General features: G+C 49.8%; 2 protein-coding genes across 2 annotated transcripts in view; both read left to right on the top strand.

Annotated features, from left to right (window-relative positions):
* Positions 1 to 1,118: 1,118 nt before the first annotated feature.
* On the top strand, positions 1,119 to 5,677 carry LOC121874144. The gene is made up of 2 exons (XM_042378110.1): positions 1,119 to 1,481; positions 5,591 to 5,677. The coding sequence occupies exons 1-2, from the start codon at positions 1,119 to 1,121 to the stop codon at positions 5,675 to 5,677; spliced, it is 450 nt and encodes a 149-aa protein (XP_042234044.1).
* A 151-nt stretch (positions 5,678 to 5,828) lies between these two features.
* LOC121874140 (protein sax-3-like) overlaps positions 5,829 to 18,391 on the top strand; it is a 40,455-nt gene continuing 27,892 nt past the window's right edge. Inside the window, 3 exon segments of the mRNA XM_042378108.1 lie at positions 5,829 to 5,841; positions 12,728 to 12,866; positions 13,390 to 13,547. Of these exon segments, the coding sequence (XP_042234042.1) occupies positions 5,829 to 5,841; positions 12,728 to 12,866; positions 13,390 to 13,547 (310 nt within the window).

Here is an 18,391-nt window from a genome sequence, read left to right as displayed (position 1 = left end):
GGGGAGAAGGATGGAGAGGTGGTAGGTGTGTCGAGGGAGGAGGAGGGACCCGAGGGAGAATTTCCATAGCTCACCACAACACAGAAACAAGAACACACACAACAGAGGCCACCACAACAAGAGCTCCAGAAGTATTACACAATCTACCACCACGGGAGACTAAACACCACCGAGGTTTTATTTATTAAACTCAACTATCACCAACCAAATGTGATCCAAAGGTTAATAACATCATCATATCGTCTCTTGTCTTCCTGTGGTTCAATGATTTACGTCTATTACAAGTCGACATCCGGGATTAACTGTTTTTAACGTCATCAACAAAAGACGTAATATTAAATCAAGTTACGTCTGTATTGTTCAACAGACGTAAATACCCCAGAGTAAACAATGTTGTATCTCTCTTAATCTTAACTGTTGATGGATTAACGTAATTAATAATCCTGTTACACGCTTAAAAGACCTTAGGGGTTGTTGAAGCTTACTACAGTACCCAGAGAGAGGCGAGTGTTTCTGTCGTGTGTTGTATCGATGTGTTGCTGGTGATGATGATTCACTTGTAAGGTTGATGGACGAACAGGATGTGAGAGAGAGAGAGAGAGAGAGAGAGAGAGAGAGAGAGAGAGAGAGAGAGAGAGAGGATACAATAAGGGAAGCCCCGATAGCTGTGTCAGCAGGGTAGTGTAGTAGTCGTAGTAGAGGAGGGTCGTGCTGTTCAGAGAGGGTCGTCCTCCTCCCCTTTACTGCTGACGAAGCCTCCTCCACCCTTCAAGATTGCGACAGATGGCAGCAGCCGTCTACGTCTTCGTCAACGTGTCAGGATACGCATCGTGATTATCCTGTCTTGTTAATTCCTTGTCTTATCTCTTATCTTTCTTATCCTAATCATCTATTTCTCTTATCTCCACATCCTCATACATTCTCTCTCCACACAACTCTTAGTGTTATCATCACTCCTCGTCTCCCCCCTCCACCTCCATCACCATTTCATTTCCGTACCATCGACCCTTTTTTTCCCTTTTTTTCTCACTCTCCACGGAGCAGTCGTCACCATTATCCTCACCATTTAACAGCCCTTCTCAATCACTTCTCCTCGCGTCACCATCCCCACACCTCTAATGTCATCAACCTTCCTTTGCTTCAAACCTACTGGCGTCATCAAGGCTGTCAGCATCACCAAGCCCCTCCACCAGCGTCACCAGGCCCACCCAACAGCGTCACCAGGCCTCCACCAGCGTCACCAGGCCCTCCACCAGCGCCACCAGGCCCTCCACCAGCGTCACCAGGACCCACCAATAGCGTCACAAGGCCCACCAATAGCGTCACCAGGCCTCCACCAGCGTCACCAAGCCCTCCACGAGCGTCACCAGGCCCTCCACCAGCGTCACCAAGCCTCCACCAGCGTCAACAGGCCCTCCACCAGCGTCACCAAGCCTCCACCAGCGTCACCAGGCTCCCACCAGCGTCACAGCGAGCAGAGGGTGTGTCCGTCAATGTGAAGTCTCTGCTCCAATATTTGTGCTTTGGAAAAAGCTTAGTGTAACAATTGGCGTGGTGTGTCTCCTCTCTTTCTCCTTTCTCCCCTCCTCTCCCTCTCTATACCCTCCCTTCTCACCCCTCCCTCACACCCCCCCCCACCCCTGCCCCTCCCATTGTTTTAAGACCTCCTTCTTATCGACAAGGGAAAGAAAACACTCCCGAGACACGTTCTTTGCGCTGTTTTTCCTCTCGTTCTCCCTTTTTTTCCCTCCTTTTACGTTCTATCTATTTATCTTTTTTTTTTAAGGTCAGCGTTTGATCTTCAATGAACTGGATCCTTGACTAGTTGTTGTTGTTGTTGTGTTTTTTTGTATATATACGGGTTATGGAAGAGATTATTAGTGGTGGTTGTGATAAGGTTTGGTTGGTCTGGTGTCGCGTTCTGTAGTTCTCATTAGTGGTTGAGGGATGAGTGTTAGTGTAGCAGGTGTGATGCAGGTGTGGTGTAGGTGTGTGGAGGTGTGAGGGAGGCAGTGTGTGGGAGAGGAATATAAACATACTTTTCCCCCTTTCCTCTTCTCCTCATCTCTCTTAGTTTCTCCTTCTTTCATTCTCTCCTAACTCTTCCTTCCTATTAACCTCTCCTTTCTCTTCATCCCTCTTATTCCTCTTCCTTTCTCGCCCTAGTCTCTTCCTATTCCTCTTCCTCTTCCATCCCACAATCCATATGTACTTTTCCTCCCCATCCTCCATCCCCATCTCTTACCACTCCCCCTCCTCCTCCCCTATCCCCCTCCCCTCCCCACTCCTCCTCCCCTCCCCCCCCGCCGCACTAACACCACACGCACGGAACAAAAACAATTCCGACAAACTTTTTTTGTGTGTGTCATTTGCCAACTCAACGATGCGATTTATGCTATAAGAAGAAAATAGAAAAAAAGAGAAAATGTTCACTTTTTTTTTACCTGACAATATGGTGACTCTCTTTGTACCGATGGTAGTTTTATGTTAAAGGGTAGAGACTGAGCGTTTGATCATATCCAGTTTTAATTATTTTGCTGTTAATTGAATCACACACACACACACACACACACACACACACACACACACACACACACACACACAAGATATATTTCGTTATATAAAATTCATTATAGGTTAGGTTAGGTTGTGATGATTGTTAACAAACTTGTAGTGAAGAGAAGTGTCACTAATTACTGGATGATACTTTGACACTTTAAGCTTTGTACTGGAGGGATTAAACCAAAAGATTAAACCAAGAGATTAAACCTCCTTGTGTTATTGTTATTATCAGTTAAAACGACCCAGGAACAGCTCTCACACTTTTCTGGTAGAGTGACGGCAACAAGTAGTAGTTTTATCTTTCTCAGGTATTTTGTAGATAAGGGACAGTATAGTAACAACATCCACACCTGTCTCTCATTTAATCAACCCGAGCACAGGTGAGGTAGATTGTCCATACAGTGAATTCTTGTGAAGTTTGTTTATTTTTTACACATACAAACAGTGTTTTTTTTTTTTACATTATTGTCTAGTAAATTTACAACAGGTGTTATCATTACTGTTATTCTGCGTCAGTGGCTCCTGTTAAATCGTTTTCTGTTACTATTACTGTTTTCTTACTACTACTCGGACTAATATAGCTCGTCTGCCAGTACAAGTGGGCGAGATGATACGACACTCGCCACTTGTACTTGGTTCGATCCCTTGGCTCTCCCAGTTCACCCAGGTATAAATGGGTACCTGTGTTTACAAGCTGGGGAAGTGAAGGCAATAGAGAGCAGTACCAGCCATGTAGCCTCCTTGTATACCAAAGGCTTAATATACTGTGTGCTGTATCCCACACTCTCTATGGGACCCACATTTTCATCACTACCTACAACCCATGAAAGCTGTTCTATCACCCCCACCCAGCTGTCTTGCTTGTCGGCGTCCATACAGAGGCTAGGTGGTGGCAGCCCTGTACATATTAACTCATGATATTTTCTCCCCCTGTTTTGTGTATGGCAGGAGTGACGGTCAGTGTTTGTAGCAGCGTGTAGGCAAGAGATACACTCGGTCACTCGATGATGTAAATACACTCAAGAGTAAATAATAAAAGTTAGGAAGCCAGAGAGGGACCCACCCATCACCCCCTCCCGGCGGCCATCATCATGTTGTGTTATACGTCATTATCTCCCGAGTTCTCCCATTCTCATCTACCAATTGTTCCTCCTCTTCCCCTCGTCTCACAATTGTTCTCGATAGACCATCTCGTCTAATTTTCCAAGTATTTCCCTATTTACTCCTTTCTCGTCCTCTCCTCCTCCCCTTTCTCTTCCTCCTTCCTCCCTTCCTCCTCCCCTTGTACTCATGTCACCTCCTTCTCTTCCCCCCCCTCAGCAATGACTGATGTACCCTGATGAAGCCAAGTCCAAGACAATACCTGGTGCTGGGGGCGGCGTAGGAGGGGCAGGGACGGCCTTCAACAAGCCCCCCACCCCCCCACCTCCCACCTCCAAACCCTCCCTTTCTCCACCCCGCCCTCTCCTTTGAGCTTAAATATCGAACCTGAGGATATATACGAGTGGGTAATCAACGTCGTCGTCAACCATAGTGTGTCGAGGGCTGACGGTCGAGGTGAGGTTGACGGTCGAGGGAGGGCTGACAGTCGAGGGTGAGGGCTGACGGTCGAGGTGAGGGCTGACGGTCGAGGGGAGGCTAACAGTGGAGGGCGAAGGAAGGAGTGTAGGAAGAGATAAAATAAGTGATTAGAGAGAGAGAGAGAGAGAGAGAAACAGAAGAGGAACCCAATAATAACAAATACTTAAATAAAAAAAAAATAATAATAAAAACGTAAAAAGACAAATATAATAAAACAGAAAAAAGTAAAGAATGGCTGACAGGTATTCGACGTTGATGGTATAGAGGGGTGGTACTGATGACGTCCCGTATAAGACTGATGACGTCCCGTATAGAGGGGTGGCATGATGACGTCCCGTATAGAGGGGTGGCACTGATGATGGTGTCCTGTATAGAGAGGTCGCACTGACGTCCCGTATAGGGCACTGATGACGTCCGTATAGAGGTGGCATGATGACGTCCGTATAGGGGTGGTACTGATGATGGTGTCCGTGAGGGTGTGATGACGTCCCGTACACTGATGATGGTGTCGTATAGAGAGGTGGCACTGATGACGTATAGAGGGGTGGCACTGATGATGGTGTCCTGTATAGAGAGGTCGCACTGATGGATAGGTGGCACTGATGATGGTGTCCCGTATAGAGGTGGCACTGATGGTGTCCCGTATAGAGGGGTGGCTGATGATGGTGTCCCGTATAGGGGGTGGCATTGATGACGTCCCACTGATGATGGTGTCCTGTATAGAGAGGGATGACGTCCCGTATAGAGGGTGGCATGATGACGTCCGTACGTCCCGTATAGAGGGTGGTACTGATGATGGTGTCCCGTATAGAGGTGATGATGGTGTCCCGTATAGAGTGTGATGATGGCATAGAGGTGGCACTGATGACGTCCCGTATAGAGGGGTGGCACTGATGACCCGTCACTGATGATGGTGTCCCGTATAGAGGGCACTGATGACGTCCCGTATAGTGGCACTGATGACGTGTATACTGATGATGGTGTCTATAGCACTGATGACGTCCATAGAGGGGGTGGCACTGATGATGGTGTCCCGCATAGAGGGGTGGCACTGAGTGTTGGTTAATGAGCTCGTGGCCAACACTTGTCTCTGATAACAACTACAGGTGATGTGACAGCATGAGACTAACGAAGATACGGAGAAACATAACGAAAATATTAAGGCAAGCATACATACATACATACATACATACATACATACATACATACATACATACATTGTAACGTCTAGCTGTACTGTTACATTATTTGTATACGATTTACCTACTGAGTTTTGTGGCGTCATTTTTCACTAACCTAACCTAACCTTTGAGTTAAGTTCCTTTTATTGAAGAAACCTCAAATGAGAGCCACGTTTACCTGTGGTGGGTGGCTGCCTCAAAGGTCGGTAGAGGTCGGGAAGCCAAGTTCACATCAGGTCAATATCACGTTCTGTTGACACATCAAGATTGGTATTTACGAACACAAGTTGGTCCTGATGCACAAGGTTAATCAGGGCGAAGAATTCCTTATTGATCCAACTGATTCCTTTTGAGAGGGTGAGGGGGGGTGAGGGGGGTGAGGGGTAACCTGAGCCTAGTTGAGTGGGGTGGGAGAGAGGGGAGGGAGGCAGGAAGGGAGAGAGAGAGAGACGGGGAGGGAAGAGTGAGGGAGGGAGATGATGTAAAAGAGAAACTATTCACACGATGCCGGACTCTAGTCTGTGTGTAGCCCCGATAATGGCAATAATTTTATAATAAATCTTAAGTTTTTTTGTTCATCAATATTGAAATACTTTGTAAATTTGTTCATTATATTAAATTAGTCATTTTTTCCCTTACTGAGCACGGGTAATAGACGAGTGTTTTATACAGTTTTAACAAGACCAAACTTAATTTTCTATTTATTTAAACAATTTAGTGATACATTTTTCATTAGATGTTAATTAATAAAAGGGAGAAATTGTTGTCAGTTGTAATAGATTGAATCCTGATGACTGAGACGTGGAAGAGTTGTCAATAGAAAACGAATAATTGATCAAACTTGAATGATCTAATTAGCACCCACCGCCCTACTTCCCACCCCCTCTCTCTCGTTCTCACCCCTGTCACACCCCACCCCGCCCCGCCCCACCCCGCCCCGCCCCACCCCGCCTCGCCCCACCCTGCACCCTCAAGCACCAGGCAGCTGCACTCACCGACGTTTGTGAGAGTGTGCGTGGGTGGAGGAGGAGGAGGAGGAGGTGTGCGGGAGGGTAATGAATGCAGGAGAGGAAAGGGGAGAAGGATGAGGGAGGGAGGAGGCATGGAGGAGGAAGAGGAGAGAGAGGGGTAGGAGTAGAGGAAGGAAGGGAATGCAGGAGGAAGGAGAGAAGAGAGAGGGAGAGAGGGGTAGGCTTGGGTGAGGAGGAGGGAAACAGGACGAGAGAGAGAGGGGAGGAGAAGGAAGGAAGGAGGGGGAGAAGGAGGGAGTTACTGAGGTGTGATGGAGGGTCAGCAAGTCTTTTGTCTCAGTCGTCTAGTGAGGAAGTTGATGAAAGGTTCCTCCCTCTTGGTGTCCTGGGGGGGGTTGAGTAGCTGCAGGGTGTGTGGAGGAGGACCTGAGGGGGTTGGAGGGGGACCTGGGGTGTTGGGGGAGGATCGTGTTGGAGGAGGGCCTGGGGTGTTGGAGGACCTGGGTGTTGGAGGAGTATCTACGGGGTTGGAGGAGGACCTGGGGTGTTGGAGGGGAATCTAAGGTGTTGGAGGAGGACCTGGGTTGTTGGAGGGTACCTGGGTTGTTGGAGGGGGACCTGAGGTGTTGGAGGAGGATCTAAGGTGTTGGAGGAGGACCTGGGCTGTTGGAAGAGGACCTGGGGTGTTGGAGGAGGATCTAAGGAATTGGAGGAATACCTGGGGTGTTGGAGGAGGACCTGGGGTGTTGGAAGAGGACCTGGGGTGTTTGAGGGGGACCTGAGAGGTGAGAGGGAACGAGGGTGAGAACTGATGGTTGCAGTGGGATGTGACGGAGGCTGAGGGACAAGAACAAGAAACAAAGAAATAAAGAAAAAAAGAAGAGGAGGAGGAAGACAATAGGTTGGAAGGGTGAACACAGAGGAAGGATAATAACTAAGGACTCAGTAAAGGTAATCCTGAGGCGAATGGAGGGAGAAGGAGAATTGAATGAGAAGGTGGAGGGCAGTGGAGGGCATTGGAGGGAAATATGGAGGGGAGTTAGGAGGGCAACATGATCGACTGGAGAGAGAGAGAGAGAGAGAGAGAGAGAGAGAGAGAGAGAGAGAGAGGATGATGATGCAGGTGGGAGATGAAGAAGAGAGAGGAGGGGAGGTAGGGGGGGGCAGCAGGTGTGGCGGGGGGGCTATCACATGGCCGGTAGTAATTAAGAGAAGCCCAAGAAGCCCTCTGAAGCAGCTTAATGTTGAAGCCTCTTACCAAGGTTAGGAAAGAGGGAGGGGTCGGGGAGAGAGAGATGGGTGGGAGGGAGAGGACTGCAGCTGCTGGGTTGAGAGGGAGGGGGAGGTCAGAGGGGATAGGAGGGAGGGGAGGTAGAGTGCAGGTGGGTAGGGAGAGGCAGGTAAGAGGTAACATATGCACGGGAACTGTTGTTTGAGGGAGGGAGGGAGGGAGGGAGAAAGGGAGGCGGTAGTTTTAGTTGGCGTCAAAATTTTTTGCGGCACAGAAGCTAACAATGCTCTGCTGGTGGTGTACTTAGCTACACCTCACTGTCATAATAATAATAATAATAATATCCCTGGCCCAAAACATTATTAACTTCTACTTTAGTTATTTTGAGAAATAAAACATATTGTGTAAAAGGAAATGACATATTTTTTGTTACAATATTTCAAGTTTAATAAATAAATGTTGTTGTAATATTATATTTCTCGTATTTAGTAACAAAACTCTTTAAGCTCGTACTCTGTTAAACTTAAACACAAAACAACTGTTGAAATATATATAACTAGCTCTAAATAATTTCCAGGTGTGTTATCCAGCAAAGAAAAAAGTTTCGGAAAGACAACCAGTTATATAATTTTAGGGGGTGGGAGGTACTACAGCCGGGCCCCACACACCATAGGTAGCTGACCTCTTCCTTCTCAGGTTACCAGGTAAAGAAAGAGTCAGAGCGGAAGCAGAAGTTACCTGCTGACGTACCATGCAGCGTTTTGGACACAGACGAATTTTCGCTTCATGAGAGACCCTGTAAAGCCAACGTGTTTATGAGAGATGGAGAAACTAACAATGGATTCCAGTATTATTTCCGTACTACCTGAGTCCTTCTACACCGTCAAATATACAGTGTTGTGGCCTCTTGAGTTGGAACACGGTCGGTCACGTTACCTGGGAGGAGTTACCTGATTAATTAACTCTTGAAGGACGTAAGTAAGGTAAGGATTAAGACTGAGATAACTTAATTTGTTATCATATCCTGGGGTGGCCATGATAGTGTCTGTAATGTACTCGTAGTGTGTCGAGTATGATGAGCGAGTACTAGTATGCGTGTCTTAAGTCTGTAACCTGATATCTCTGTCTTTATATATACATATGACTATAGGTACAGGGATCTAAATGAATGTGTTCAGTGGATGTTGTTGCCAAATACTTGTTGGTGTACACAGAGGAGAGGCACAAGAGGAACTAGTAAATTACTGGGCAGGAAGCGTCGCCAGTAAAAATGTTAAACGAAAATAGTGTAGTGTTTCCTGGGCGGGGAGGGGAGGTGAGGAAGGCAGCGCGCATGTGTGTGTGCGGTAAATAGCCTCAAGCCTCCTCCGACACTTTAATCTTCAGGAATTGACGCTAAATGCCGTTATAAAGTAAAAAGCAAGACAACAAACAAGTCATTTAATGGGAATACGTAAAGGCGGTAGTGTGTTGGCCAGGCGGTAGTGTGTTAGCCAGGCGGAGGTGGTCACACAAAACTCTGCCGGGAGTTAATAGTGTTTACTCAGCGCTTATTGTTCATACTGCGGGTCGGGAAGGTTGTCGCGCCCATTGTTGCCTAAGAGTCAATTTGTAACAGCTATTGTTATGTTTATCACCGCTAATGGCCATGCAACTGGGCCTTGTGTTGCTCCTCTTCTTACCTGTGAGGATGAACTTGCAGACGTCTGGCTTTTTTAACCGGAGTGTTTTGTTGCATTTTTGTGAAGTTGATATTTGTGGCGGCGGTAGTGGAGGTGGTGGCGGTAGTGATGGCGGCGGCGGTGGCAGAAGTGGTGCTGGCGGTGGTGGTGGCGGCGGTGGTGGTAGGGCGACGGTGGTGGCAGTGGTGGTGGCGGCGGTAGTGATGGCGGCGGCGGTAGTGGTGGTGGCGACTCAAGTGAGTCACTTAATGGTCTCCACCTGGCGGCTTGTGTCTCGCCCTGTTTACCTATTGCCCGCCATCCCAGAGGTATTTAGGGGCCCTTGGGGGAAAGTGGCCCTGGGGGGAACCTGGCCCTGGGTGGAACCTGGCCCGCGCTCTCAACATATCAGTGGAATACGAGTCCCAGGGGCGGGGGGTGGGGGGGGGTGTACCGGCCCGGCTCTCTAAATATCTCCATCACTCGACATTAAATTTGACCTTTAAAATATCAAACGAAATCCGGCTTTACCGAAACTACTCAAAAATGTGTCTTGATTTTTTATGAAGTTGAAATTGAATTTATATATTTACCTGTGAGTTACAAAATGTCAGATTCGTATAAAACAGATTTTTTATATCACAGGCTAAAGCTTTTAGGATACAGAGGTCTTTTTTTTATATTTTTTTAAGACTTTTTTATTATTTTGATACTCGGAAACAGATAAAATACTGAAGAGATTAGATACTGCCTGACTCTAGTGTAATGGTTTATATACAACAATATTACCAGGATTAAGTCTTTTTGGTGATTGGTGTTTACAGAGGAGCCATTGTTCAACCTTTTTGGTAATGAGATAATCAACCACAATTCCGCCCCACCCACAACCAACACACCGCCCCACCCACAACCAACACGCCGCCCCACCCACAACCAACACACCACCCCCCACCAACACAACCCACAACAACACCACCCACCCCACCCACAACCAACACACCGCCCCACCCACAACCAACACACCGCTCCACCCCACCCACAACCAACACACCAACCACACCGCACACTGCCCCACCCAACCACACACCGCTACCCCACCCACACCGCCCCACCCACAACACACCGCCCCACACCCACCCACAACCAACACACCGCCCCACCCACAACCAACACACCGCCCCACCCACACCCACACACCCCAACAACACACCGCCCCACCCACAACCACACACACTGCCCCCCCACCCACAACCAACACACCGCCCCACCACCCACAACCACACACACCGCCCACACCTCCACAACCAACACACCGCCCACCACAACCAACACACCGCCCACCCATTAACCAACACACCGCTCGCCCCACCCACAACCACCACACACCCCACCCACCCACAACCAACACACCGCCCCACCACAACACACTGCCCCACACACAACCAACACCGCCCCACCCCACCCACAACCAACACACCGCCCCACCCACACGCCCCACCCACAACCACACAATAACCAACACACCGCCCCCCCACCCACAACCACACACACCGCTGCCCCACCCACACAACCCACACCCACACACAACCAACACACCGCCCCCCCCACAACCACAACACAACACACACTGCCCCACCCCACAACCAACACACCGCCCCACACACAACACACCGCCCCACCCACAACACACACACACCCTACCCACAACCAACACACCGCCCCACCCACACCCACAACCACACACCACACACCGCCCACACCCACAACACAACACACCGCCCCCCACCCACAACCAACACACCAGCCCACACCCACAACACAACACACCGCCCCACCCACAACCAACACACTGCCCCACCCAACAACCAACACAACCGCCCCACCCACAACCAACACACCGCCCCCACCCACAACCAACACACACCGCCCCCCCACCCACAACCAACACACTGCCCCACCCACAACCAACACACCGCCCCACCCACAACCAACACACCGCCCACACCCCACAACCAACACACCGCCCCACCCACAACCAACACACCGCCCCACCCCCACTCCACAACCAACACACTACACCGCCCCACCAACACACCACCCACACAACCGCCCCACCCACAACCCACACACACCCATAACAACACAACCCACACCCACACACCACCCACAACACACTGCCCACCCACAACAACACCGCCCACTCACACACCACACCACCACCGCCCAACACACCGCACATACACCACCCCACCCACAACCCACACCACCACCACACCACCCCAACACACCGCCCCAAACACACACACAAACACACATAACTGCCACACACACCCCACCCACAACCAACACACCACCCCACCCACAACCAACACACCACTCGCCCCACACACCAACACACACCACCCCACCCACCAACACACCACCCACCCACACAACACACCCCCACCCACAACCAACACACGCCCCACCCACAACCAACACACCGCCCACCCACAACCAACAACACACCGCCCCACCCCCTACACCACACACCAACACACACACACACTGCCCACCCCGACCAACACACCACCCCACACACACAACCAACACACCGCCCCACCCACACCAACACACCGCCCCACCCACAGCCCACACACCAACACACACTGCCCCCCCACAACCAACACTGCCCCCCACAACCAACACACCCCACCCAACACCCACACCCACACCACAACCAACACACCGCACCACACAACCACACCCGCAGCACCCCACCCACAACCAACACCCGCCCCACACAACCAACACACTGCCCCACCCACAACCAACACACCGCCCACACCACACAACCACACCCGCCCCACCCACAACCACACACGCTACCCCACCCACAACCAACACACCGCCCCAACCACAACACAACCAGCACACCCCACACCAAAGCCAGCCCCACCCACAACCACACCACCCCACCCACCCAACACACCAACACACACCCGCCCCACCCACAACCACAACACACCGCACAACACACCGCCCCACCCACAACCAACACACCGCCCCACCCCACACCAACACACAGCCCCACCCACAACCAACACACCGCCCCACCCACAACCAACACACGCCCCACCCACAACCAACACACCACACCCCACCCACAACCAACACACCTGCCCCACCCACAACCAACACACTACAACCAACACACCGCCCCACCCACAACCAACACACCGCCAAACACACACCGCCCCACCCACAACCAACACACCGCCCCCACCCACAACCACCACACACTGCCCCACCCACAACCAACACACCGCCCCACCCACAACCAACACACCGCCCCACCCACAACCAACACACCGCCCCACCCACCACACACACACCACAACCAACACACCGCCCCACCCACAACCAACACACCGCCCCACCCACAACCAACACACCGCCCCGTTTGAAAAGACCTATTTTTATTGTATTTTCCTGTTCTTGTATATATTTGTTTTTAATTAACTGTACCTGTAACTAAACTTTATATCTTCTTTGTTTCAGGTCAATATCGGTCACCGGAGATCACGGAACACCCAGCTGACCTTCTGGTGCCGAAGAACGAGCCAGCGACCCTCAACTGTCATGCTGTAGGCAGACCTGAACCGGACATCACCTGGTACAAGGATGGCCAACCTTTCGAGTGAGTCTACCTGTAACACCTGGTGATTTAGTACCTTACCTGAGGCTTATTAGTTAATGAGACTTTAATATTGAGGGAGATATGATTATGATGCTATTTTTTTAGATTGTTAATGGGGAAAATTTGGGAGAATTGCTTATATTTGTTAATAAACGGTTAATTGGTCGATGAATTCACATTGTGTGTTTTGGCTATAGTGGATGTATATATCTCTCTCTCTCTCTCTCTCTCTCTCTCTCCCTCTCTCTCTCTCTCTCTCTCCCTCTCTCTCTCTCTCTCTCTCCCCAGCTTCTCTATATATTATTTGTCAATTTACCTTTATTTCCCATTTAATCATCTCCCTCTTTCACACTTTCCTATTATTATTTTCTATTCATTTACTCTTTATTATCTTGACCTATTACGTATTCTCTCTCTTTTTTTTACGTTCTTATGTTCTTCATCTTCTGCCTTCAAAGGAATCAGTGTTTATCATTCTCTTCCTCACACGTTCATCCCCTGACTCTACTCACCTCTCCTACAGCCTACACAAAGGGCGTCACGTACAGCTGGACACAGGAGGCTTGTTCTTCCTGAAGGTGCTGCACACGAAGAAGGACAACGATGCTGGGGTGTATTGGTGCGTCGCCTCTAACTCCGTCGGGAAGGTCACCAGCAGGAACGCCACGCTGGAGATAGCTGGTGAGTAAAACAACTTGGTGTTTGGATCTGGTTCTTATTGGTCCTGGTGATATGAGCTTGAGTGTGGTGATATGAGATGAGTGTGGTGATATGAGATGAGTGTGGTGATATGAGCTGAGTGTGGTGATATGAGCTTGAGTGTGGTGATATGAGATGAGTGTGGTGATATGAGCTTGAGTGTGGTGATATGAGTATAAGTGTGGTGATATGAGCTTGAGTGTGGTGATATGAGTATGAGTGTGGTGATGTGAGCTCGAGTGATTGGTTCGATTTGGTGCTGTTGACTTGGAATGATTTCTCTTGGTGATACTGTCCTGGTGATTAAAGACTGGATTGACTCCGTTTTGGTGACATGGTCATGTTGATTTTACCCCCAGTGATTGATATTGGTGATAAGGGTGTTGCTGGTGTGGTCAGGTGATTGATGCTGGTGATTATGTCCGAATCATTGGTGTTGCTCATGGTGAAACAGTCATAATGATTAGTACTGGTGATATGGCAGTGTTAATTTAGTAAGAGTGATTAGTAAATTGGTGATAGAGTCGTGGTGATTTACACAGGTGGTGTTGATTGCTGGTGATTGTGTCCAAATTGGTCGGGTTTACCTGCCGTGATGATTATTCCCAAGTGATGGTGGTAATAGTGGTGATGATGGTGATGATGATTGATGGTAATTATGGTGGTGATTTTGATGATAGTGGTGAGGGTAATGATGGTGATGATGATTGATTGTCCTTATGATGGTGATAGTGGTGATGATGGTGGCAGTTATGGGTGTAGGTTAGGGCCGGGATGGTGAAGTACAGTGAGGTATATTTATATAATGATGGGCCGGGAGAAGCATCACCTCAACCGGCCTTCCATCACTGTCGATTCTGAGAGGTGATACCGTCAGGAGGCAACCCACCCCGCCCGTCACCCAGGGGCGCCGCCCATGTGAGGCTTCCCCACTCCTCACGCTCTACCCTCCACCCTCACATACGCCATCAGCCCTTACCCTCCACCCTCATCCTCCACCCTTATCCTCCACCCTCATCCTCCACCCTCATCCTCCACCCTCATCCTCCACCCTCATCCTCCACCTAACCCAACCCATCCCTCATCCTTACACTTCACAGATGTCAGGATGTCTACGGGTGTTGGGTGGGCGGCGGGATGGATAGGATAGGCGGTGTGGAGGGTAGGGTGGATGATGTTGTGGGTAGGATGGGCGTCAGAGGGGGGGTAGGGTGGGCGGTAGGGTGGGCAGTAGGGTGGGTGGGGTGTATCTCTCTCGTAATGCTGTATAATTCATATATGACGAGATATTTACTGCTGTCTGGTACAGGTTGGTAGAAAACACATTATACGTGACTTCATTATTCAGTTGTGATATATTGTGTACGGTGAGGGTCTCTCTTTCTCTCTCTCTCTCTCTTTCTTTTCTCTTTCGTTCTCTGACAATGATAAAAGAGTTAAATTTATTGTTTTAATTTATGAGCATTGTTTACTATTATATGCTTGAGGATATTTATTATGCAATGAGGCATCAGCCCTTCCCCCACCCCCTATCAGTAAGGCTCTATAGTACTGCCGAACCTAACCTAACCAAAACCAAACCAAACCCTCCCAGGTAACGTTAAGGTGTTTAATCATCAGGTAAGCTCGGTGGGAGGGGGGTGGGGGGGGTGGGGGGGGTATGGGGGTGGGGGGGTGGGGGGCTAATCTTCTGGTAATCCTATTTTTTTTTGTCCAACATCACAAACTCGAGAGCCTGTAACCCTCCGTTGTTGTAGCCATGTCTACAAGCGACCAGACTTCTCTCCTGATAGTCATTCCTCCCTGCCTCTCGGTATTTCTTATCTCTCATTCGTCGCTGTCTGGTGGTGTGTACTGGGATGTGTGGGGGTGAGGTGGAGAGGAGGTGGTGTTAGGGGAGGGTAGTGGTGGTGATAGGGAGAGTGAAGGTAGTGGGAGAGAGTGAGGGGAGGTAGTGGTGGTGATAGGGAGAGAGGGTAGTGGTGGTGATAGGGAGGGTAGTATAGGGAAGGGAGGGGAGGGTGAGGTGGTGATAGGGGAAGGTAGTGGTGGTGATAGGGGAAGGTAGTGGTGGTGATAGGGGAGGGTAGTGGTGGTGATAGTAGGTGAGGGTAGTGGTGGTAGGGGCGACCCGTGGAGAGGCACTGTACATGGGAGGTGGTAGTGGAAAGGAATGTGGAAGGGATGTAGTGGGTGAGGTGGATTGTAGGAGGAAAATACTGTGGGAGGGAGGTAGGGCGTGGGAAGGAGTGGAGGGTGCGGGTTGTTCACTACACGGTACCCGCCCACACTCCCTGCCAACATGCAGATTACATCATGGTCTCAGGATCTTAAGTGCGTCGAGACTGGAACTCATCCTTGAGTATGGAGCTCAACACTTGTCCTCACTGGGGCTTAGAACCTCCTGGGTGCTCAATATCCACCGACTCACCGAGTGAACACCAGCTTAGGGCTCAGAGTGTGTTCACGAGTTTGAACATCTGCACGTGAGCTCCAACCAACCTAATTACCTACCTTGGTGTTCACTGTTCAGTAGCTCCCAGAGGTTCAATAATCACCCAGTCTGGGTCTTAAGGTGTTCGAGACCCTTTCATAGCCTCAGGACTCCAGCAAGTGGGGAGGGGGGGGGGGTCCTCTCTCACACAGAGGAGCTCAGAACTTCACCAAGTACTTCACTGACGCCCGAGGGGTCAAAATTACCACGTCTTGAGTGTGGATTTTGGGGGCGTGAGGGGGTGGGCGAGGCGTGGGCGAGGCGTGGGCGTGGCGGCGTTAGCTTTTTGTTATGTTGATGATGCCAGGTCGCCTCGCTAACTGTCGCTCCGCTATCCGTCTTGCTGATGACCTGGTCGTGGTGGGGACTGATGACCTGGTCGTGGTGGAGGACTCGGAATGACTTGCTGAGGACCTAAGATCCTGCTGATCCTGGAAGGCTTAAGGGAACATTAAGGACACAGCAGGACGAAGGATCAGAGAGTAGTATCCTTATACACGATGAAGCAATGTATAATGATGAAATAACCTGATAAATAAGTTTTAAAAAGTCCCACTAAGCGGAGGTGAGTGGTCGAGGTGTTCCGTGTGAGCACTTGATTAAGGAAGACAAGCCACCTCGTGTAGCCGCTGTCCGGGATCTGAGATTGAGGTGAAGTGAAATTTAGGAGACGGTGGCGGGGAGGAGGATGTAAGGAGCTTGGAGGTTAAGGAGCAAGAGTGTGTGTGTGTGTGTGTGTGTGTGTGCGTGTGTGCGCGCGTGTGTGCGCGCGTGTGTGCGCGCGTGTGTGCGCGCGTGTGTGCGCGCGTGTGTGCGTGCGTGCGTGCGTGCGTGGTAAATTGATGGATAAACAAGAGACCAAAGGAGATTATTGAACCAAGTCACCACTGAAAGATTATGATTAATTAACTCAGTCGACGTTAAAACTAAAACTGATTTACCTGACTCATTCAATTAATCATATACAATGTTACTAAGACTCAAATCACCTTACCCAGAGTCAGCTCGGGATCACAGTGCCTGAAGACCTCAAGGACTCTCTCTCTCTCCAACATCCTACAGGCAGTACTGTAGTGAAGTATTATCATGGCACAGTAGACCAAAACACCGTCTTAGGTCTTGATACAATGTTGACGTCGTAGTGTTGTGAAGAGCCTCGGTCCTACACAGAAATGTTTTGATAATCAACTCGATTTAGTCATTATTGTTTCATACATCTTAGTGAACTGGTGACAGATGTGGTGAACTTTTAGGAATAAGAACAAAACCAAGAGAAAGAAAGACACAGATAATGAGAGAGAGAGAGAGAGAGAGAGAGAGAGAGAGAGACGTGTAGTGTCAGGAGTGTTAAGTAGTGAAGGTGAGCGCCTCTGCCTGGCCACAGTTCCCACATTACCATCACCAACTCGACTCGTCTGGGTTAAGAGTTCTCACCTCTAACCCTCAACCCTCCCACCGCGCCTCCGCTCATCCTTGGAAACCTGACCTCATCCTCCACGCCCCCTCATCCACCCCAACCCGTCCCCCCCACCCCCTGCCTCCTCCTCCTTTCTACTCCTATTCCTCCCCTCTCCTCATCCTGTTCTCCCTCCTACTCCTCTTCCTCCGTCCTCCTCCTCTTCTCCCCTCCCTCTCCTCCTCTCCCCCCCTCCTCCTCTTCCCCCTTTCCCCCCTCACCCTTAGAACGTCAGCTGTGAGACAAAGGGCATAAATATTTCATCCTGAGCGCCGGTATGATCCAGAAGTAGGGTATAATTACCTCGGGAAAGAATGGGTCTTGGTGGGGGTGTATACTGCGCGTGAGCCGTTTCCTTCATTTGCATAAGTATCGCTGTGGCATTTAGGTCGCCGGGAACACTGGGGCCAGGGGGGGTCCGGGGCCACGTGTGTGATGTCTTTACTGCCAGCTAAGTAACACTCGGGGGAAGCTTATGTGCCTTTTACTCGACAAGAACGACCTCGAGGATGACCCGCATACTGGCAGCTGGACGACTCGGGCGCTGCAGTAAACTATCCGGACGACCCGAAGATGAACTGTATACAGGCGGCGAGATGACCTGAAGGAGAGGGTATATATAATGGAACGGGAATGGGACTATACAGAGGAGGATGAAGGGTTAATGTATACGAGAGGAAGAACGTGAAATATAGATACCAACAGAGATTATTAAAGCCTTGTGTGCGGGGAAGATTATATGAAAAACGATAAGAGGAATGTACAGAATCTATCGGGACATTGATAAACCATACATACATTAATACTATCTGCTAAAATCATATACATATAACAGAAAATACTAAAGGTTTTAACAGCTGGTTTATATAACACGGG

The sequence above is a fragment of the Homarus americanus genome, unplaced genomic scaffold, assembly GCF_018991925.1.
Source record: "Homarus americanus isolate GMGI-L3 unplaced genomic scaffold, GMGI_Hamer_2.0 scaffold49667, whole genome shotgun sequence".
Classification (NCBI taxonomy): domain Eukaryota; kingdom Metazoa; phylum Arthropoda; class Malacostraca; order Decapoda; family Nephropidae; genus Homarus; species Homarus americanus.
The sequence above is the reverse complement of the archived record's forward strand: the minus strand, read 5'-3'. Positions and strand labels throughout refer to the sequence as shown.